Source organism: Photinus pyralis, unplaced genomic scaffold (genome assembly GCF_008802855.1).
Source record: "Photinus pyralis isolate 1611_PpyrPB1 unplaced genomic scaffold, Ppyr1.3 Ppyr1.4_LG7, whole genome shotgun sequence".
Lineage (NCBI taxonomy): Eukaryota > Metazoa > Arthropoda > Insecta > Coleoptera > Lampyridae > Photinus > Photinus pyralis.
Window position 1 is genome coordinate 9,945,480 of NW_022170738.1, and position 23,095 is coordinate 9,968,574.

Genomic DNA, 23,095 nt, shown 5'->3' on the forward strand with positions numbered 1-23,095 from the left:
GCCAAAACGAACTGAAAGGTAACCGAATGCGCCTAACAAACAACCAAAAAAGGATGGGTAAAGAATTCAAAATCAAAAAAGTGTAAGCAAGATGAAGGACCAGAAGGGTGGGCATTTAATAACCTTGATTTGCTTTACGTCGCAACCTTGGTACCATTTACGGAACAAAAATCGCATTGTCTTGGCGTAGCGCAGCGCCCCCTCGCCGAAAGGCGACGCGGCTTCCGCGTACCCGCCTCATTAGTCTTCGTCCAACAAAGGCGAAATGTCTGCATTGTTAAATGATGAAATTATTATAATAACAAAAAAGGGAAGGTCGCGATTCGACAAAGATCCGCTCGCTATGAATGGCGATAATAACTAAAACGCGCGCGCGTTTATAAAAATTACAGGCGAATGTAAAGATCAAAATTGAATTCGAAACTATCTCAAATTGCGCCTATTAGATTATATAAACTAGTTTAGTGTCAGCAGCAATTTTGGCACCTATCGGCGGCTTACGGGGAGATTGCAATAGTTACCGATTCTCTTTTTTTGGGCATGGCTGACCTTGTGGTAAAAAAGAAGTCTGACAGGTGACCTAGGAATGCGAAACGAGTAGTTTCCTAGTTTTTAACTCCGCGAGACCGAAATTTACAAATTATAAGCATTTTTAGTACACTTAATTAATGGGTTTCAATCAGTTTCGGTAATGGGAGGAGGGGAGGGGGCGGGAGGGGGTTTGTTTGAAAGTTCAGGGCCCCCGATGGCCATGGTCATACGTTACTGTCAAGAAGATCTAATGAATCTAGTTTCTAATGCGCATTTACGGATGCTCAAATCTGGAAGACGCTGGCCCGCAAAAAAAAGCAACAACACAAACGCTAATTAATTGTAATTAATTCGAGCGCGCGTGATTAGTTCCTTTGTTTCGCGCCTTTGGCGCGCCCCGCCAAAATGTTACACATTTTTTTCGCGGGCGAAATTGGACGGTAGTCGGACCGTTATTTCTGCCTCCGGATAAGATTATCATCGTATTATGCAGATGCCATTAAAAATCGCCGGCCTCCTCCAGATTCGGAGGTATTTTATAATTATAGTGATTGGGCGACTCGGTAGCCCAAAATTCGCTCGGGTTAGTGGAGCGTCACTTTGTACACCCCTGGCTGTTTTCGACGGAAGAGACCCGCTCGCAGGAAAACTGTGCCGTCTAAAATCAGTCACGGGGTGGCGCAAGACAGTATCATCGGTCCATTGCAATTTCGAAAATTAGCGAATTAATTAATTTCGATTTGGTTAATTCAGCGAAAATTATACTTACGCAATTCGTCCTGACCATTTGATTGGGCTGAAATGAAAGAAATTTTATTGGCAACAATAAACTGTCGGGGAATTGGCACTTCAAATTGAATAAATCGATGAATTATTCACTAAGTACTTATAATTTCGTCGTAACTCTATAATTAGGACTAATTTTTGCATATCACAACGCTTACATTCTTAATTTTCCGTCGCCTGTCCGTCTGTCTGTATGTCTGCCCGTCTTTCTGTCGAAATTATTCCATTACGAATAGTAGTAGTAACCTGTGCGGAATTATGCGATTGGGTTGTGAGAACTACCCAATTCCAAAGTATTCCATTTGGAATTTTCATGGAATTCCACCACATTTTTTGGAATTTTTGCAGAAACTCATCTAAGAGAGTCACTATTACTCACAGATTTCACGTGGAAGTCAACAAATAATTAAAAATTACGCGATTTCCAATTTTTCAATTTAGAAAATTAGCAGTTTCCCATGCGGAATTGAGTGATTGGGTTATGCAAAGTACCATCACGCAATTTCGCATGATATTCCAGAACAGTTTTAGGAATGTTTGCAAAAATCTCATTTTTAGACTGCCGTTTTGGAGTAAAAATTTCATGTGGAACTCAATAATTGTCGCAAATGATTAAAAATAACGCAATTCCAAATTTTCCCATTTGGAAAAGTAAGGAAAACACGTGTGGAATTGAGTGATTAGATTGTAAAAACTTCATTCTCGCATATTGGCATGGAATTCGATCACATTTTTTTTGGAATTTTTGCAGAAACTCACCTAAGAGAGTCACAATCACGCACAGATTTCACGTGGAAGTCAATAATTGTCGCAAATGAATAAAAATTACGCGATTTCCAATTTTTCAATTTAGAAAATTAGCAGTTTCCCATGCGGAATTGAGTGATTGGGTTATGCAAAGTACCATCACGCAATTTCGCATGATATTCCAGAACAGTTTTAGGAATGTTTGCAAAAATCTCATTTTTAGACTGCCGTTTTGGAGTAAAAATTTCATGTGGAACTCAATAATTGTCGCAAATGATTAAAAATAACGCAATTCCAAATTTTCCCATTTGGAAAAGTAAGGAAAACACGTGCGGAATTGAGTGATTAGATTGTAAAAACTTCATTCTCGCATATTGGCATGGAATTCGATCACATTTTTTTGGAATTTTTGCAGAAACTCATCTAAGAGAGTCACTATTACTCACAGATTTCACGTGGAAGTCAACAAATAATTAAAAATTACGCGATTTCCAATTTTTCAATTTAGAAAATTAGCAGTTTCCCATGCGGAATTGAGTGATTGGGTTATGCAAAGTACCATCACGCAATTTCGCATGATATTCCAGAACAGTTTTAGGAATGTTTGCAAAAATCTGATTTTTAGACTGCCGTTTTGGAGTAAAAATTTCATGTGGAACTCAATAATTGTCGCAAATGGTTAAAAATAACACAATTCCAAATTTTCCCATTTGGAAAAGTAAGGAAAACACGTGCGGAATTGAGTGATTAGATTGTAAAAACTTCATTCTCGCATATTGGCATGGAATTCGATCACATTTTTTTGGAATTTTTGCAGAAACTGATCTAAGAGAGTCACAATCACGCACAAATTTCAAGTGGAAGTCAATAATTGTCGCAAATGAATAAAAATTACGCGATTTCCAATTTTTCAATTTAGAAAATTAGCAGTTTCCCATGCGGAATTGAGTGATTGGGTTATGCAAAGTACCATCACGCAATTTCGCATGATATTCCAGAACAGTTTTAGGAATGTTTGCAAAAATCTCATTTTTAGACTGCCGTTTTGGAGTAAAAATTTCATGTGGAACTCAATAATTGTCGCAAATGATTAAAAATAACGCAATTCCAAATTTTCCCATTTGGAAAAGTAAGGAAAACACGTGCGGAATTGAGTGATTAGATTGTAAAAACTTCATTCTCGCATATTGGCATGGAATTCGATCACATTTTTTTGGAATTTTTGCAGAAACTGATCTAAGAGAGTCACTATTACTCACAGATTTCACGTGGAAGTCAACAAATAATTAAAAATTACGCGATTTCCAATTTTTCAATTTAGAAAATTAGCAGGTTCCCATGCGGAATTGAGTGTTTGGGTTATGCAATGTACTATCACGCAATTTCGCACGATATTCCAAAACAGTTTTAGGAATGTTTGCAAAAATCTCATCTTTAGACTGTCGTTTTCGAGTAAAAATTTCATGTGGAACTCAGTAATTGTCGCAAATGGTTAATAATAACGCAATTCCAAATTTTCCCGTTTGGAAAAGTAGGAGAAACCGTGATTTTGCAGAAACTCACCCACTGCAACGCACACATTTCATGTGAAAGTCAATAATTGTCGCAAATTAATAAAAACAACCCAATTCCAAAGAATTCCATTTGGAATACCAGCAGAAATTCGTGCGGAATTGAGCGATTGGGTTATGCAAACTATCCTCACCAAATTTCGTGTGGAATTTTTGCAAAAATTTCATGAGGAACCCGATAATTGTCGCAAATAATTAAAAATAACGCAATTACAAATTTTCCCATTTGGAAAAGTAGGAGAAACGCGTGAGGAAATCAGTACAAACTTATTCATGCAAATTCGGATGGAATTCCACCATTTCTGCTAGTATTCCAAATGGAATACTTTGGAATTGGGTTGATTTTATTAATTTGCGACAATTATTTACTTCCACATGAAATTTGTCCTCGATAGTGACTCTTTTAGGTTAGCTTCTGCAAAAATTCCAAAATATGTGGCGGAATCCCATGCGAATTTGCGTGAACGAGGTTTGTACAACCTAATCACTCAATTTCGCACGTGTTTCTCCTAATTTTCCAAATGGGAAAATTTGGAATTGCGTTATTTTTAACCATTTGCGACAATTATTGAGTGGCAGTTTAAAGATGAATTTTTGCAAAAATTCCCAAGGCACCTAAGAGAGTCACTATTACGCACACATTTCATGTTGATGTCAATAATTGTCGCAAATTACCAAAAACAAGCCAATTTCAAAGTACTTGCCGAAACCCGTGTGGAATTGAGCGATTGGATTATGCTAAAAATCTTCACGCAATTTCGTGTGAAATTCCAAAACAGTTATGGAAATTTTTGAAAAATTTTCATATTTAGACTGCCATTTTCGAGCAAAAATTTCATGTGAAACTCAATAATTGTTGCATATTATTAAAAATAACGCAATTTCAAATTGATCCATTTGGAAAAGTAGAAACCCGTGCGGAATTGAACATTCACGCAATTTCGCCTGATATTCCAAAACAGTTTTAGGAATTTTTGCAGAAATTTCACCTAAGACTGTAACTTTCGGGTACAAATTTCATGTGAAAATCAATAATTGTCGCAAATTATTAAAAACAACCCAATTCCAAAGTACTCCATTTGGAATACTAGCAGACTATCATTTTCGAGTACAAATTTCATGTGAAACTCAATAATTGTGGTAAAATTGAAACCAACGCAATTCCAAATTTTTCCATTTGGAAAAGTAGTAATAATCCGTGCGGAATTGAGCGATTGGCTTATGCAAACTGACCTCATTTCACCCAATTCTCAAAGATCATCGAGATTTTGACTTCAAGCGAAAAATTCACAAGCTTCAAACTGTTGCAATTTCAAGTTTAAGAACAAAGTTTTTGCAAAGCTTGAACCCTGAAGCATTCAGGACACTACAAGCTTCAATACTTCAAGTTGCAAGGAAACTTGCAAAAAACGTTGCAAAAAACAAGGTCAAATTTCAAAATTCATGAAACGTGCACTAAAGTTTTCAAAATTCCTGCCTTTCCGATTTTGACTTCAAGCGAAAAATTCACAGTTTCAAACTGGACCTTGCAATTTCAAGTAGAAAATTTAAAGCTTGAACCCTGAAGTACCACACTTTACGTTGCAGGTAAAAACTTGCATTGGGAAAAATCAAAATTTGAAACGCGCACAAAATTTCAAAATTCGTGCCTCCAGATTTTGACTTCAAGCGAAAAATTCACAGCTTCAAACTGGACCTTGCAATTTCAAGTAGAACATTTAAAGCTTGAACCCTGAAGAACTTTACGTTGCAGGTTAAAACTTGCATTGGGAAAAACCAAAATTTGAAACGTGCACTAAATTTCAAAATTCGTGCCTTCCGATTTTGACTTCAAGCGAAAAATTCACAGCTTCAAACTGGACCTTGCAATTTCAAGTAGAAAATTTAAAGCTTGAACCCTGAAGTACCACACTTTACGTTGCAGGTTAAAACTTGCATTGGCAAAAACAAAATTTGAAACGCGCACTAAATTTCAAAATTCGTGCCTCCAGATTTTGACTTCAAGCGAAAAATTCAAAGTTTCAAACTGGACCTTGCAATTTCAAGTAGAAAATTTAAAGCTTGAACCCTGAAGTACCACACTTTACGTTGCAGGTTAAAACTTGCATTGGGAAAAACCAAAATTTGAAACGCGCACTAAATTTCAAAATTCGTGCCTCCAGATTTTGACTTCAAGCGAAAAATTCAAAGTTTCAAACTGGACCTTGCAATTTCAAGTAGAACATTTAAAGCTTGAACCCTGAAGAACCACACTTTACGTTGCAGGTTAAAACTTGCATTGGGAAAAACCAAAATTTGAAACGTGCACTAAATTTCAAAATTCGTGCCTTCCGATTTTGACTTCAAGCGAAAAATTCACAGCTTCAAACTGGACCTTGCAATTTCAAGTAGAACATTTAAAGCTTGAACCCTGAAGAACCACACTTTACGTTGCAGGTTAAAACTTGCATTGGGAAAAACCAAAATTTGAAACGTGCACTAAATTTCAAAATTCCTGCCTTCCGATTTTGACTTCAAGCGAAAAATTCACAGCTTCAAACTGGACCTTGCAATTTCAAGTAGAAAATTTAAAGCTTGAACCCTGAAGTACCACACTTTACGTTGCAGGTTAAAACTTGCATTGGGAAAAATCAAAATTTGAAACGCGCACTAAATTTCAAAATTCGTGCCTCCAGATTTTGACTTCAAGCGAAAAATTCACAGCTTCAAACTGGACCTTGCAATTTCAAGTAGAAAATTTAAAGCTTGAACCCTGAAGTACCACACTTTACGTTGCAGGTAAAAACTTGCATTGGGAAAAATCAAAATTTGAAACGCGCACTAAATTTCAAAATTCGTGCCTCCAGATTTTGACTTCAAGCGAAAAATTCAAAGTTTCAAACTGGACCTTGCAATTTCAAGTAGAAAATTTAAAGCTTGAACCCTGAAGTACCACACTTTACGTTGCAGGTAAAAACTTGCATTGGGAAAAATCAAAATTTGAAACGCGCACTAAATTTCAAAATTCGTGCCTTCCGATTTTGACTTCAAGCGAAAAATTCACAGCTTCAAACTGGACCTTGCAATTTCAAGTAGAAAATTTAAAGCTTGAACCCTGAAGAACCACACTTTACGTTGCAAGTTAAAACTTGCATTGGGAAAACTCAAAATTTGAAACGTGCACTAAATTTCAAAATTCGTGCCTATAAATGTTGACTTCATGCCAAAAATTCACAGCTTCAAACTGGACCTTGCAATTTGAAGTAGAACATTTAAAGCTTGAACCCTGAAGAAGCACACTTTACGTTGCAGGTTAAAACTTGCATTGGGAAAAACCAAAATTTGAAACGCGCACTAAATTTAAAAATTCGTGCCTCCAGATTTTGACTTGAAGCGAAAAATTCAAAGTTTCAAACTGGACCTTGCAATTTCAAGTAGAACATTTAAAGCTTGAACCCTGAAGAACCACACTTTACGTTGCAGGTTAAAACTTGCATTGGGAAAAACCAAAATTTGAAACGTGCACTAAATTTCAAAATTCGTGCCTTCCGATTTTGACTTCAAGCGAAAAATTCAAAGTTTCAAACTGGACCTTGCAATTTCAAGTAGAACATTTAAAGCTTGAACCCTGAAGAACCACACTTTACGTTGCAGGTTAAAACTTGCATTGGGAAAAACCAAAATTTGAAACGTGCACTAAATTTCAAAATTCCTGCCTTCCGATTTTGACTTCAAGCGAAAAATTCACAGCTTCAAACTGGACCTTGCAATTTCAAGTAGAAAATTTAAAGCTTGAACCCTGAAGTACCACACTTTACGTTGCAGGTTAAAACTTGCATTGGCAAAAACCAAAATTTGAAACGCGCACTAAATTTCAAAATTCGTGCCTCCAGATTTTGACTTCAAGCGAAAAATTCAAAGTTTCAAACTGGACCTTGCAATTTCAAGTAGAACATTTAAAGCTTGAACCCTGAAGAACCACACTTTACGTTGCAGGTTAAAACTTGCATTGGGAAAAACCAAAATTTGAAACGTGCACTAATTTCAAAATTCCTGCCTTCCGATTTTGACTTCAAGCGAAAAATTCACAGCTTCAAACTGGACCTTGCAATTTCAAGTAGAAAATTTAAAGCTTGAACCCTGAAGTACCTACCACACTTTACGTTGCAGGTAAAAACTTGCATTGGGAAAAATCAAAATTTGAAACGCGCACTAAATTTCAAAATTCGTGCCTCCAGATTTTGACTTCAAGCGAAAAATTCACAGCTTCAAACTGGACCTTGCAATTTCAAGTAGAACATTTAAAGCTTGAACCCTGAAGAACCACACTTTACGTTGCAGGTTAAAACTTGCATTGGGAAAAACCAAAATTTGAAACGTGCACTAATTTTCAAAATTCCTGCCTTCCGATTTTGACTTCAAGCGAAAAATTCACAGCTTCAAACTGGACCTTGCAATTTCAAGTAGAAAATTTAAAGCTTGAACCCTGAAGTACCACACTTTACGTTGCAGGTAAAAACTTGCATTGGGAAAAATCAAAATTTGAAACGCGCACTAAATTTCAAAATTCGTGCCTCCAGATTTTGACTTCAAGCGAAAAATTCAAAGTTTCAAACTGGACCTTGCAATTTCCAGTAGAACATTTAAAGCTTGAACCCTGAAGAAGCACACTTTACGTTGCAGGTTAAAACTTGCATTGGGAAAAACCAAAATTTGAAACGTGCACTAATTTTCAAAATTCCTGCCTTCCGATTTTGACTTCAAGCGAAAAATTCACAGCTTCAAACTGGACCTTGCAATTTCAAGTAGAAAATTTAAAGCTTGAACCCTGAAGAACCACACTTTACGTTGCAAGTTAAAACTTGCATTGGGAAAACTCAAAATTTGAAACGTGCACTAAATTTCAAAATTCGTGCCTATAAATGTTGACTTCATGCCAAAAATTCACAGCTTCAAACTGGACCTTGCAATTTGAAGTAGAACATTTAAAGCTTGAACCCTGAAGAAGCACACTTTACGTTGCAGGTTAAAACTTGCATTGGGAAAAACCAAAATTTGAAACGCGCACTAAATTTAAAAATTCGTGCCTCCAGATTTTGACTTGAAGCGAAAAATTCAAAGTTTCAAACTGGACCTTGCAATTTCAAGTAGAACATTTAAAGCTTGAACCCTGAAGAACCACACTTTACGTTGCAGGTTAAAACTTGCATTGGGAAAAACCAAAATTTGAAACGTGCACTAAATTTCAAAATTCGTGCCTTCCGATTTTGACTTCAAGCGAAAAATTCAAAGTTTCAAACTGGACCTTGCAATTTCAAGTAGAACATTTAAAGCTTGAACCCTGAAGAACCACACTTTACGTTGCAGGTTAAAACTTGCATTGGGAAAAACCAAAATTTGAAACGTGCACTAAATTTCAAAATTCCTGCCTTCCGATTTTGACTTCAAGCGAAAAATTCACAGCTTCAAACTGGACCTTGCAATTTCAAGTAGAAAATTTAAAGCTTGAACCCTGAAGTACCACACTTTACGTTGCAGGTTAAAACTTGCATTGGGAAAAACCAAAATTTGAAACGCGCACTAAATTTCAAAATTCGTGCCTCCAGATTTTGACTTCAAGCGAAAAATTCAAAGTTTCAAACTGGACCTTGCAATTTCAAGTAGAAAATTTAAAGCTTGAACCCTGAAGTACCACACTTTACGTTGCAGGTTAAAACTTGCATTGGGAAAAACCAAAATTTGAAACGCGCACTAAATTTCAAAATTCGTGCCTCCAGATTTTGACTTCAAGCGAAAAATTCAAAGTTTCAAACTGGACCTTGCAATTTCAAGTAGAACATTTAAAGCTTGAACCCTGAAGAACCACACTTTACGTTGCAGGTTAAAACTTGCATTGGGAAAAACCAAAATTTGAAACGTGCACTAAATTTCAAAATTCGTGCCTTCCGATTTTGACTTCAAGCGAAAAATTCACAGCTTCAAACTGGACCTTGCAATTTCAAGTAGAAAATTTAAAGCTTGAACCCTGAAGTACCACACTTTACGTTGCAGGTAAAAACTTGCATTGGGAAAAATCAAAATTTGAAACGCGCACTAAATTTCAAAATTCGTGCCTCCAGATTTTGACTTCAAGCGAAAAATTCAAAGTTTCAAACTGGACCTTGCAATTTCCAGTAGAACATTTAAAGCTTGAACCCTGAAGAAGCACACTTTACGTTGCAGGTTAAAACTTGCATTGGGAAAAACCAAAATTTGAAACGTGCACTAATTTTCAAAATTCCTGCCTTCCGATTTTGACTTCAAGCGAAAAATTCACAGCTTCAAACTGGACCTTGCAATTTCAAGTAGAAAATTTAAAGCTTGAACCCTGAAGTACCTACCACACTTTACGTTGCAGGTAAAAACTTGCATTGGGAAAAATCAAAATTTGAAACGCGCACTAAATTTCAAAATTCGTGCCTCCAGATTTTGACTTCAAGCGAAAAATTCACAGCTTCAAACTGGACCTTGCAATTTCAAGTAGAACATTTAAAGCTTGAACCCTGAAGAACCACACTTTACGTTGCAGGTTAAAACTTGCATTGGGAAAAACCAAAATTTGAAACGTGCACTAATTTTCAAAATTCCTGCCTTCCGATTTTGACTTCAAGCGAAAAATTCACAGCTTCAAACTGGACCTTGCAATTTCAAGTAGAAAATTTAAAGCTTGAACCCTGAAGTACCACACTTTACGTTGCAGGTAAAAACTTGCATTGGGAAAAATCAAAATTTGAAACGCGCACTAAATTTCAAAATTCCTGCCTTCCGATTTTGACTTCAAGCGAAAAATTCAAAGTTCCAAACTGGACCTTGCAATTTCCAGTAGAACATTTAAAGCTTGAACCCTGAAGAACCACACTACGTTGCAGGTTAAAACTTGCATTGGGAAAAACCAAAATTTGAAACGTGCACTAAATTTCAAAATTCGTGCCTTCCGATTTTGACTTCAAGCGAAAAATTCAAAGTTTCAAACTGGACCTTGCAATTTCAAGTAGAAAATTTAAAGCTTGAACCCTGAAGTACCACATTTGACGTTGCAGGTAAAAACTTGCATTGGGAAAAATCAAAATTTGAAACGCGCACTAAATTTCAAAATTCGTGCCTCCAGATTTTGACTTCAAGCGAAAAATTCAAAGTTTCAAACTGGACCTTGCAATTTCAAGTAGAAAATTTAAAGCTTGAACCCTGAAGTACCACATTTGACGTTGCAGGTAAAAACTTGCATTGGGAAAAATCAAAATTTGAAACGCGCCTAAGTTTCAAAATTCATGACCCAAATTTTGATTTCAAGCGAAAAATTCAAAGTTTCAAACTAGACCTTGCAATTTCAAGTAGACAATTTAAAGCTTGAACCCTGAAGTACCACACTTCACGTTGCAGGTGAAAAATTTGCATGGGGAAAAATCAAAATTTGAAACGCGCACTAAATTTCAAAATTCACGCCCTCAAATTTTGACTTCAAGCGAAAAATTCACAGCTTCAAAACTGGACTTTGCAATTTGTTTGGACCTTGAAATACTAAACTATCTTGCATCTCGCATTTTAAAGGGAAACTTGTGTTCAACCTGGATCCTGAAGTACCAAATTTGCAACCAGAGGTACTAAACATTTGAAACGGGCCCGAAATTTCAAAATTAAACTTCAAGCTTAGCGTTTCAGATTTAAAGTTTGAAGCTGAATTTTCAAGATATGAAACTTTGAGTCTAAAGAAACTTGAAAGGCTACTACAAGTTTTACGTGGGAAAATTTTTAAAAAATGCCACAACATTTTTTGGAAAACCCTCGGAAAAACCTAAAACTCTATCAGTGAGGCGGAAAAACACAAGTACTGTGGCGTAGGTGGACCTTACTCGCGTATTTACTACGTTTCCTAAATAAACGCGTTTGTTTTAACGTAATTTTTCAATTATTTGAGGACACGTGCGGGCGGCCAAAAAAAATTCGCACGTCTGCCAAAACCGAACGTGAATAATATGGGAAAAAAACGAGGTCCCACGCCGCGCGCTTATAAAAAAAAGTCACATTTTTGTCACACTCCGTCCGATCTTCGATTCATTCATATCAAAAGGTCAATGAAAAACCGCGATAAACTCCTAAACAGTTAAAAATAAAAACCTAATCCCCGCGTACCCCCGCGGCGTTGACACCGCCGAAAAAAAATTCAAAATAATTATAGACTTCCTCCATCCGTACCGTTGAGAAAATCGAGTGGCAAAAGGAACTCTTTCTAAACCGGGGCCGCTCGCTCTCCATGGGGGCCCCCGCTTTTTTTATATTTATAATCCGTCTAAGTGGTTCGCCGCGACAAAGATAGCTTGCGAGCGTTAAAAAAAAATAAAAATATAGGCAGGAAATTGTCGGGGATCCTGGATATACACTTGCTCTAGAATGTTAGACTTTTTTAGAAACGAATTATGTAAAAGTCGCCGTTGCTTAATTTCTTTCTACCCGCGACAGAGGCGAAAATTGAAGGCAATTAAACGGCATTACGCAACGGCTATACGATTAACAATTATTATTACCACTTAACGGCTCAATGAGCGCGCGAATTTTAATTAGGTTCCTTAAGACGTATAAGCGCGCGAAATGGGTAATTAGACAGGAATCTCGTTAAGCGCTGCGGCCTAAGAAAGGTAATGAAAATTTAAAAAAATGAAACTCTGCCAGAGACTTGGTTTTACAGGTGCACGGATCAAGTAAACACATAAAAAAAGAGACAATTTTTCCAATTTTTATTTGTTGAAATTTCGATTTTTTAATGCCTTCAGAATTTTCAAGCAATTTTTAGGCCCGATGCTGAAGCTCCCCGAAAAACTAACATAATAGTAGGGGGGGGGGTTATAGAATATCACCAGTAAACGTCATTTACAGAATACCACCTTAAGGGGGTACAGAGGTTTATAAGGAAAAGGGTTTCAAGACCTTTGCTGGATGGTTTTGAACACCAGTCGCTTTTCACATAATTCTCCGAAAATGGTCATTGACTTTTACGTTGCTGTCCTGAATACCGAATAGGTTTGGGGAAAAAGGTGTTACCGGGAGGTCTGGGGAGTACCCCCAGTACACATCAGTTAAAAGAGAAAAGGTTCTCAGATTCTTCTTTGCCGGGTGGTTTTAAACACCTGCCTGATACTGGAATACCCTCCCCCCAAACCCCCCGCCGTTACGTTCTCTGTAGTAAGGAGAAAACGATCTTATAATCCTTCACGAAAACCTATTCAGTAAGTCGTGGATACCGAAACGGTTTGGGGAAAAAGGTGTTACCGGGGAGTGGAATACCCCCCAGTACATGTCAGTTTATAGGGAAAAGGTTATCAAGTTCTCCTTTGCTGGGTGCTTTTGAACACACGCCGCTTTCAACATTACTTTTCGAAAATAGTCATTGATTTTTACATTGCTCGGGGGTATTCCATACCCCCACACTCCCGGGTGTCACGTCCTCTGTAGAGAGGAGAAAACGATCTTGTCAGTCTTCCCAAACAACTATCAAGTAAGTTCTGAATATTGAAACGGTTTGCGGAAAAGTGTGCTACCAGGGGGATTGGGGGATATGGAATACCTCGCAGTACACGTTAGTTATTAGGGAAATTGGTTTCAAGTTCTCCTTTGTGTGTCGAAAACCGCTCCGGTTTTCGACACACACCGCTTTTAACGTCATTTTTCGAAACAATCATTAATTTTTATATTGCTGGGGGGTACTGGAATTTACCCCCCGGTGCTACGTTCTCTGTAGTGAGGAGCAAGCAATCTTATAATCCTTCACGAACAACTATCAAGTAAGATGTAAATACTAAAACGATTTGGAGGAAAAGGTGTTACCGGGGGGCCTGGGGGGTATGGAATACCCCACAGTATACGTCAGTTTATAGGGAAAACGTTAGCAAGTTCTGTGCTGGGTGGTTTAGAACACCCTCCGCTTGTATCATAATTTCTCGGAAATGGTAATTGACTTTTAAATTGCTGGGGGGTATTCCATACCCCCCAGACCCCCGGTGCTACGTTCTCTGTAGTGAGGAGCAAGCAATCTTATAATCCTTCACGAACAACTATCAAGTAAGATGTAAATACTAAAACGATTTGGAGGAAAAGGTGTTACCGGGGGGCCTGGGGGGTATGGAATACCCCACAGTATACGTCAGTTTATAGGGAAAACGTTAGCAAGTTCTGTGCTGGGTGGTTTAGAACACCCTCCGCTTGTATCATAATTTCTCGGAAATGGTAATTGACTTTTAAATTGCTGGGGGGTATTCCATACCCCCCAGACCCCCGGTGCTACGTTCTCTGTAGTGAGGAGCAAGCAATCTTATAATCCTTCACGAACAACTATCAAGTAAGTTGTAAATACTGAAACGATTTGGAGAAAAAGGCGTTACCGGGAGGCCTGGGGGTATGGAATACCTCACAGTATACGTCAGTTTATAGGGAAAATGTTAGCAAGTTCTTTGCTGGGTGGTTTAGAATACCCTCCGCTTGGACCATAATTTCTCGGAAATGGTAATTGACTTTTAAATTGCTGGGGGGTATTCCATACCCCCCAGACCCCCCGGTGCTACGTTCTCTGTAGTGAAGAGCAAACAATCTTCTAATCCTTCGCGAACAACTATCAAATAAGTTGTAAATACTGAAACGATTTGGAAAAAAGGGTGTTAGCGGGGGGCCTGGGGGGTATGGAATACCCCACAGTATACGCCAATTTATAGAGAAAACGTTATCAAGTTCTTTGCTGGGTGGTTTAGAACACCCTCCGCTTGTACCATAATTTCTCGGAAGAAATGGTAATTGACTTTTAAATTGCTGGGGGAGGGGGGATTCCATACCCCCCGGGCCCCCCGGCAGTACGGAGAAAGTCTTATAATATAAGTTTTGAATTCTCAACGGTATGAGGAAAAAGGTGTTACCGGGGGCCGGTGGGTCTAAAGGGTATAGAATACACCCTAGTACACCTCAATTCCAGAATACTACTATAAGACTATAAGAGGGCACAGTGGTTTGTAAGAAATAGGTTATCAATACTTTCGCTGGGTGGTTTTGAACACTTCGCCGCTTTTAATAAAATTTTTCGAAAATGATTGACTTCTACGTTGCGGGGATGGGGGGGGGGGTCATACCCTTCAGACCACCCGGTGGTACTCTCTCTGCAGTGCAGGAGAAAACGGTATTATAATCGTTTTCCAACAACTATCGAGTAAGTTACGAATACTGAAACGGTTTGGGGGGGAAGTGTTACCGGGGGTATGGAGTCAGTTCCATAATACCACCATATATGTTTATAGGGAAAAGGTAATCAAGTTCTTTTATGGCTAGTTTTGAACTATCAAGTAGGTCTTGATTAGGTTTAGAGAAAAAAATGTTAGCGGGGGGTTTGGGCGGTATACCCCCCCGAGTAATTTCCAGAATACCACCATATGGAGTACTGAAGCATATAGGAAAAAATCCCCAAAAAATGGGCAAATAGCCATTCCTTTAATCTCACAGCGAAATCTCTCACCGTTGATAAGCAGAATTTTGTCCGATTCTCCAAATTACGTTACGTAATTATGCACAAAAATTAGCAATTCTGATTTTACTAGCAGTATTTGAAAAAGATGCTAATTAAGTAAGCGCATGACATTGAAATTACATTACATTTTCAAATCTTAATTACACCTAATCTGATCACATTTCCTTATACCCGCTTGGGTTGGCCGATGGCGGCCCAAAATTTTGGAAAATTTCCGGCCGATTACAATGATGCCGATTTAAAAAAAAAATGTAACAATCCGTACGGCAATTACCGTTAATTGATTTTTTATGTACGTTATTACTGCTAATTGCCTTATTTGCAGCTATATCAAATTCACAATTTATCTCATGGTCGATTATTTTTAATGTTAATTAATGGGTTAACTTCGAATTTGAGAGCGCGCCGTCTATCAAGTCCGATTATGAAGATTCCCCAGTTATCTCGAAAGTAATTAAAATACTCCGAATCTCATTAGTTCTAAAATATCAAAAAATATAGTTTAGATCTCTTACGAAAAATATAACCTAGTTCTAAATTTTCAAAAAAAGACATATTGAATCTACCCTCACTTTCAAAAGTCTCCAAAATTTAAAAAAAGTAGATATTTGTATGTTTTAGTTTTTTAAAAGAGAGAAAGAAAAACCGGAATAGAGTTTTAGCATTAAGAACCTGCAGTATTCAGCACTGGGGATGGAATTTGTTTGACACTTAATTTATGCGCAAAATATAAGAAAATCTCAAAAAACACCGTTTACAATTAAATTTCTGGAAAATTCACACTTGATAAATATTCAAATCGTCCAAATTCAGCTTTTGTTAATAACTAGGTAACAATAGGTCTGCAACAAACTCCCAAAAATAACTAATTAATAAATTGAATAAAAAATTAATAAAATATGCAAGGTAATTTAGTCATTAAAAAAACTCATTGACGGTAATTGTAGCAAAATTCTGTTTACAAGGCTTAATTGCTTGCGCACGTTGATATTAATTATCGATTCAGAGAATATTCCTAGACGTAAATATAAAAACCAGGCAAAAAAAGGGGGAGGAGGACGAATACGCACTCAACCCAAAAAGCTTGGATTATATCCTATTAGCACTTTTTTGAAAAAGTGAAATTTACATGAAATTACCATGAGAAATGCAGTGAGTTTTTTATTTAATTTCCATAGACACTGCAGCGTAAAATTAGAGACACTATGCCATAAGTCCGGTATAAATTTCAAATTAAATTCATAAAAAAAATGAGGACATTTACTCACTTATATTTTGCATTTTTAATAACTTTTGGAACAACCCGAGAACTCTACGCGATCTTATAATTAACCTTCAAGATTTTGTACATTTAATTAAAGATAGAAAAAGAATAAATATTGGGGGCACCCGATTTTTTTGGAAATTTCACAATTCACAAATTCAAAATTTCCACAAAGACCATTAAGATTTGGTGTGTCAAAATAGAGAAGGGGAGCAATACTAACATTCATTATGGGGGGGGGGGGGGGGGAAGAAATAAATTCCTTGATATTCAATCTCCCAGAAATCAAAAACGTCATTGAACTCCCAAATTCTCAACACGGGGAAGGCGTAAAATAAAAAATAATAAATTGCAAGGAGCGAGGGGGAGCTGGTTGTTATTGATTGTTGTTTTGTTAATATTCAATTTTCACAAAGTCCGAAAATGTCATTACTTTGCATGTCAAGGAATCAAATCAAAACGTCATTAGAACCTCAAAGAATCAGCTCAAAGACCGAAAATATGATTAAACTTCGAAATTTTGCATGTCAAAATAGGGAAGGGGGGCCAATAAACAATAAATTGTAGGGGGCGTCAAATTTTGAAAAATCGAATTCGACCCAAAAGACCAAAAACGTCATTAAAATTTTGCCTCTCAAAATTGGGAAGAAGGCAAATAAAAAATTAAAATGTGAGGAGGCATAACATGTTAAAAATCAAATCGGAGGGGGGGGGGCGGCTCATTCGTCAAATTTTGCAGCTTGAAATTCGGTTTCCTTAATATTCAATTTAACAGAGACCATCAAAATTTTGTATCTCAACATGGGGAAGGCGGCAAATAATAAATATAAATTGCAAGGGGCGGGGGGTTGATTGTTATTGACTGTTGTTTTGTTAGTATTTTTAGTAATTTTCACAGAAACCGAAAACCATCATTAAACATATCGCATGCCGAATCGATCGAATTCGGTTTCACAAATAGTAAAGTCAGTAAACTTCAACATTTGTACCTCAACATGGGGATGGGGGGGCCGATAATAAATTAAATGTAGGGGAGGGGGCTGATTACAAAATTTTTTAAAAAACAAATTCGGTGTCATGGATATTAAATTTCACCTAAAACCCAAACTTTTGTATCTCAAAATGCGGAAGGGGGAAAATAAAGAAAAATACATTGTGAGAGCGCCTGATTCGTGAAATTTTAAATAATAAAAAATACTGGAAGTGTTCTCGGCTACTTTTGATATTCAATTTCCACAGAGACCGAAAACGCCATCAAAATTCAAGACTATGCATCAATAAAACAATTTGTAAGCGGCGTGGGGGTGGGGCTGATTGTTATTTACCGTTGTTTTGTTAATATTCAATTTTTAAGACCCAAAACATCGTTCAACTTCAAAATTTTATATTTCAAAATTGGAAAGGGGACTAATAAAAAATAATACATTGTGAAAATACTGGCATTGTAATTTCGGTTATTTTTTATGTTCAATTTCCACAGAGACCGAATACATCATCAAAATCAAGTCTTTGCATCTCAAAATGAGAGAAGCAGGGCAAAAATAAGAAATTCTGGAACTGAAAGTACCGGGAATAGAATTTCAGCTTTTTGACTTAATTTTCACAAAGACCAAAAAGTTCATTGAAATTCAAAATTGTGTATCTCAAAATAAAGGAAGAGGGTGAATAAACAATAACAACCTGTGAGAAATGTTTAATTAAAAAAAAATTGCAGAAGGGGGGTTCATTCGTCAAATTTGAAAAAATCAAATTCGGTTTCCTGTATATTCAAACCCCATAAAGACCAAAAACGTGATTAAACTTGAAAACAACAGTAAATAACAATCGGCCCCGCGCTCCTTTGAATTTATTTTTTTTATTTGTCACCCTCCCCATGTTGATACAAAAGTTTAATGACGTTTTTGTCTCTGTGAAACTGAATATCAAGGAAACCGCATTTGATTCTTCAAAATCTGACGAATCACCCCCCCCCCCACTATTCTACAATCATTTTGTGTTGGCCCCTTCCGTTTTTGACATGAAATTACTTAGACGTCCGTTTTTCTAAACATTAAAGAACAGTCAATAACAACCCCCCCCCCCCCCCCGCTGCTTGTAATTAAATTCAAGGAATCCGAATTTGATTCTTTACAATTTTATAAAACAGCAGCATTATTTTTATTTGCCCCCTTCCCCTATTTTACAACCTCGATTACAACATTTTGAATTTAATGGACCTTTCTGTCTCTTGTGAAAATTAAATATCTAAAAACCGAAATTGTAGTCCCAGTACTTTTCATTTTATAAAATTTGACTCCTACAATGAATCATTTTCCCCCTCCCCAAATGTTGACATATAAAATCTTGAAGTAATCACGTTTTGGGTCTCTTAATTAAACATTAAAAACCAAAATTGTACTCCCAGTAATTTCGACTCTAAAACATTTTTTGAATTAGCCCCCCCCCCCCCCCCTCCATGATTTATTAATTTTGCCATGATTCTTTTATTTCATGATTCCTTGAATTTTGATGACGTTTTTGATCTCTGTGGAAATGAAGGTCAAGAAAACTGAATATTAAAAGTAACCGCAATTTCACTCCCAGTATTTTCATTCCTCAAGCGCTCTCACAATATTTCTTTATCTGCCCCCTTCCCAATTTTGAAATACAAACTTTTGAAGTTTAATGACGTTTTTGTTTTTTTCGGAAATTGATCCAGAAAACCGAATTTGATACTTTAAGATTCCACGAATCTGCCGCCTTCTTGACAATTTATTATTTTTGATTTGCCCTTTTCCTCATCTTAAGATTACAATGTTGAAGTTTAATGACGTTTTTGTAATCGGGAACCAAATTTGATTCTTTAAAATTTTATTACCCCCCCCCCCCCAGATTTTATTACTTTTGATTTGTCCCCTTCGCTAATTCATAAAAATTTTGAACATTGAAAGTACTGCGAGTATTGATACTTAATTTTGACAAAGACCGAAATCTTCATTAAAATTCCAAATTTGGCATCTCATAATAGGGGAAGGGGGCTAATAAAAAATAATAAATTGGGAGACAGTGCCCGATCCGAAAAATTTTAACAAATCAAAACTATCGGGAGTCTAATTTCGATTACTTATGCTACTCTATTTTCTAAGGGCGATAATTTCATAAAATCTCAAAGTTGGGGAAAGTGGCAAACAACACATTGTGAGATAGCGCCTCATTGGTGAAATTTTAAAGAATCGAAAATGGATGATCCTTGATATTCCGAGTGATATTCAAATCCCACAGAGACCACATGGGAGGGAGCAAAATAAAAAATTATAAATTGAGAGACGGTCCCCGATTCGAAAAATTTTAACAAATCAAAAATACCGGGGGTCTAATTTCATATTACTTCTAAAACTCAATTTTCACGGATAGCCAAAATTTCATAAAAATTCAAGATTTGAGAAGGGGGCAAATAACACATTGTCGAGTTGGTTTTGTTAACCAAAAACCGAAAACGTTATTAAACTTCGAGATTTTGTATATGAAAATGGAGGGAACATATATATTTTAAAATTCTAAATTCTGTATCTCGCAATGGAGGGAAAGAGTAAAGTAGGAAATAAATTGTGGAGGAAGAATTTTCACAGAGACCGAAGAAATCCTCAAAATTCAAGACATTCCATCTTAAAATGAGGAAGAGGAAAATATAAAATAATAAATTATGGGGAGCGTCTGAGACATTTAAAAAAATTGTAAGTACTCGGGCATAATTTCGGATTTTTTTTAAATTTTCACAGGAAACAGAAAATTCAAAATTTTGTATCTTAACACGGGAGGAGGCAAATAAAAAATGTAAAATACCGAGAGCGTAAGTCCATAGACAGAAACTGTCATGTAAAATTAGAATTTTTTTTAAATACTCAGTTGTGCAATTTCTAATCAAACGTTTAATTCAGAACTGATATGTTAATTTTGGATCCTTTTTTTGTATTGTTTATATTTCTTAATTTTTATCGTAGCAGTGCTGGATCATTACATTTCGAGAGTGAGCAAAATAATAAAATTTGTGGAGGGGGCGTAATATTAAAAATCTAAAATACTGGGAGTAAGTTCCTCGCTTTTTTATACTTGGTTTTCTCAGAAAACGTCATGTAAAATTCCAAAATTGTACATATAATTTGAATTTTAATTAATTTAAATCGAGCATAATGTTAATTTTACATTTTTTATTCATATTTCTTTTATTTTCAATTTCACACACAAACCGGCATGTAAAACAAATATAATTGTTATGGCACAGGATTCTGGACTATCTTTCTTTAAAGATTTTTTTATTAATTAACCGAGGGGAACGAAAGCAAATCTAAAATAACAAAATGACAGGGGACGTCCACTTTGCCAGTTTAAAAAATCTAAGATGATTTTTGGAATACCTATTTAATCTTAAATCGTAAATTACACAAATTTATTTATTTTCTAATTGATTATTATTTTTATTTTTTTAAAGCAGTGACAACAAAATTATTGGATGAAAATACGAAAATTATTTTACCAAAATTAAGTAAAACAACGGGGGGGGGGGCATCAGGGATTAAACAAAAATTGTGGGGGGCACACGATTTGTCAGTTTTTTTTAATCGAGAGCGTAATTTGTTTTTTTGTCATATTTGATTTCCACAGCAATCTTTGCGTAAAATTACAAAATTGGATCGTTTATTTTTTGCCAAATATCATTGATATTTTATAATATGGCATAATGAGAGGTAAAGGGGGCGGATAGAAAAATTCTGAAAAATATATAATCGTAGACATTTTGAAAGTGAGTAGCAAAGAGGAGATGCTATTCCAGTTTTACGTAAAATTTAAAAAAAATGGACAGCCATTTTCGCACGATTAGTAAAACATAAATAATCCATTAATCAGCGTAACGTATGCAATAAGCAGATTTTGGTCGGGGGAGCGAGCGGTCTAAAATGTGCGTCTAGAATCGACGGAAAATACCTTTTCCTCGGGAAAGCCCTCTCCCACCGAAAGCGGCGTTGAAGGCGACGACGGCGTCCCCTGCTCCTCGTCGTTCTTCCCCTCGAGCGACCTTGAACTTTCCATGTTTCGCAAACTGTCCAAATGTGCTTTATAATCCCGAAACTTGGTCGCCTCGTTCATATTTTGTCGCGCGTCGTTGTTCAATTCTCGCATGTCCAGGCCGGTCCGAAGACGTTCCGCCCCGTTTCGATCCGCATTCATTCCATTATTGTTAGCGTTAATGTTATTTCGATCCGATAATACCCTGTTTGCGTTTTGGGCCAGGAGGGAACGTTCCAAATTCAATCGTTCCGCCGTCACGCTCCTGTCGAAGCCGATTCGATCGTTGAAACCGCGCGGTTCGCCCATAATCCGATCGTAATTGACGACGTTCCGCTCCTGGGGGCGATTTTGTAAGAAATCGCGATCGTTAAACGTCCGATTAAGGCCCAGGTGATTGGTCGAGGCCGAGGTGTTCAAGCCGTTCCGCTCGTTGTGCAAATTCAAACGTAGGTCCACGTTCCGCTCGCCCAAACGATCGCCAAGGGAGCGCAGACTGTCGATGGACCTCTGCAGGTGGGAATAATTCGTGTTCTCCAGGTGAACGGGGGCCGACTGGAAGTCCAGGCCCCCGGTGCGGTACTCCACGCGTCCCTCCAGTTTGGTGGTCACTGGCGAAACGATCGAATTGTTTGGCGGTCACTGGTTTCCGTTTTAACAAATTACATTTGCACTAAGAACGTTTTTAAAAATTGAGAAGTTTTTGAGGTTTAAAAAACAAAAAAACGAAAACGGACGAACTGAAAAAAGGTGGAGAAATTGTTGTGTAGTCACTATCGCGAGGGTTGAGATGTGTGAGTTGTGTATAAAAATAATAAGCGAAAGCAAAAAAAATGCACTGAAAAGAAATACGCAAAAAAGAAGTGCTCGTGCAGATAGCAAAAACTATACTAGCTCCATGAGATTATTAGAAAAACTCGAAACACAGCATCCATCCTAGTGTGCCTTGGCGCCGGGTGGGAGAAGTCCTGATGGAGGGGCTGAATTACATAACAACATAATATAGACACTTCAAACGGCCCTTCTGAAGCCGTCCGCGTCATTTCGCTCCTGCGTGTCGTCGACGCAACCTCGCTCCTTGCCTCCTTTTACGACGACGAAGCCGACCGAATTCGACTAATTAACCTCCAGGTTTTTTTAAATTAATACATAACTTACGGTAATCGCGCCAGAAACCAATTTATTCGAATGACGAAAAATTCCTTTCCGCGGCGAATCGGCGAGCAAAAAAAAAATTGCAGAAGACGCTATCGAGCCATTCACACGGGCAGGTGGTTTGCCCCGTGAGAAATCGATAACCTAAAATTATTGGCGAAAATTTGAATTTTCCCCTAAACGGATCCCTAGACTTGAATCTTCCCTTAATTATTATTGACTCGTTCAATATCAATTTCAACGAGTGAAATTCAAACTGTCGAGAAGGTAATTCTATATTTCCAAAACAACCCTTAAAGTACTAGCCTCCTTGGAAAATTTAATTAAAACGTTTCAGAAGTACTAAAGGATCCATAAAAATCTCTTATGGAAAACTTCGGACATCTCATAGAAATTCAAATTTTTAAAGCTATTTCTAAGCGCCTGGGGATTAGTCGCCCTTTTAATTGGCAAAATGTCGCAAGTAATTTGTTGAAAAGT

General features: G+C 37.0%; 1 protein-coding gene across 2 annotated transcripts in view; it reads right to left on the minus strand.

Moving 5' to 3' along the window:
• Nucleotides 1–22,329, minus strand: part of LOC116176075 (zinc finger protein rotund-like) — a 35,898-nt gene extending 13,569 nt beyond the window's left edge. The window contains exons 1-2 of one of the 2 annotated variants that reach the window (XM_031494541.1): nucleotides 21,380–22,329; nucleotides 1,301–1,327 (exon numbers count right to left, since the gene is read on the minus strand). In XM_031494541.1, coding sequence (XP_031350401.1) covers nucleotides 1,301–1,327; nucleotides 21,380–21,769 — 417 coding nt within the window. In that variant the 5' untranslated portion in view covers nucleotides 21,770–22,329. The remainder of the gene's footprint in view (nucleotides 1–1,300; nucleotides 1,328–21,379) is intronic. The other variant, XM_031494542.1, reaches the window with a different exon arrangement.
• Between the last annotated feature and the right edge of the window lie 766 nt (nucleotides 22,330–23,095).